Source organism: Clupea harengus, chromosome 15 (assembly GCF_900700415.2).
Source record: "Clupea harengus chromosome 15, Ch_v2.0.2, whole genome shotgun sequence".
NCBI classification, from domain to species: domain Eukaryota; kingdom Metazoa; phylum Chordata; class Actinopteri; order Clupeiformes; family Clupeidae; genus Clupea; species Clupea harengus.
In genome coordinates this window covers 20,125,904-20,126,632 of record NC_045166.1, presented here as the reverse complement: position 1 = coordinate 20,126,632, position 729 = coordinate 20,125,904, and the positions used below count along the sequence as shown (strand labels likewise).

Sequence of the window (729 nt, the reverse complement as noted above, 5' to 3'; positions counted from 1 at the left end):
AAGGCAAATAGCTGAGTTTCTGGTATACTGGATCTGCTAAACTACAGTACCTATTGGATTATGGTACATTGAGTCCTGACTACTCGTTGGATAATGGGGCATTGGGACCCATCTGAGTGCTGGATTAGAGGGACATGTCCAATGGTACGTGTCCTTGTGCCCAGTGTGTGTGTGTATATGTGTGTGTGTGAGAGAAAGAGAGAGAAAAAGAGAGAGAGAGAGAGAGAGAGAGAGAGAAAGAGAGAGAGAGAGAGAGAGAGAGAGAGAGAGAGAGAGAGAGAGAAAGTGAGTGCAGTGTGTATCAGTGTGTGGAGGTTGGCCATTAAAGACTTTTTTTCGTAGGGGCACTTAGTTTCCGCATGCCTCTGATCCGGCCCAGTAGATCCCGGACAAAATCCTGCAGAAAACAAAAGCAGCATCAGCAACCCCTTTTCACCAACATCATTAATCATCATCAACCCAGATAGAGCTGACTCTTGGATTTGATCTGGCCCCCATGTGTTCCAGAAGCCTTTCTTAGTAGGTATACTGTTATGACATCATTAACACGCACACTTTATGACACTATTACATCACAATCATCACTATGGCGGAAATAAAAAGTGTTCCGACATCAAAACAAAAGAATAAAAACTGATTGTGGCGAAACACTTCAAACACCCAGGGTTTGTTTCAGTCAGAGCTGACCCTGCACTTTTCCTGGCATTTGTTTTTCAATCTTAAATTGAA

General features: G+C 43.3%; 1 protein-coding gene across 1 annotated transcript in view; it reads right to left on the bottom strand.

Annotated features, from left to right (window-relative positions):
* Window positions 1–246: 246 nt before the first annotated feature.
* ppp1r14c (protein phosphatase 1, regulatory (inhibitor) subunit 14C) overlaps window positions 247–729 on the bottom strand; it is a 20,968-nt gene continuing 20,485 nt past the window's right edge. The window contains exon 4 of the mRNA XM_012832043.3: window positions 247–397. Coding sequence (XP_012687497.1) covers window positions 323–397 — 75 coding nt within the window. The 3' untranslated portion in view covers window positions 247–322. The remainder of the gene's footprint in view (window positions 398–729) is intronic.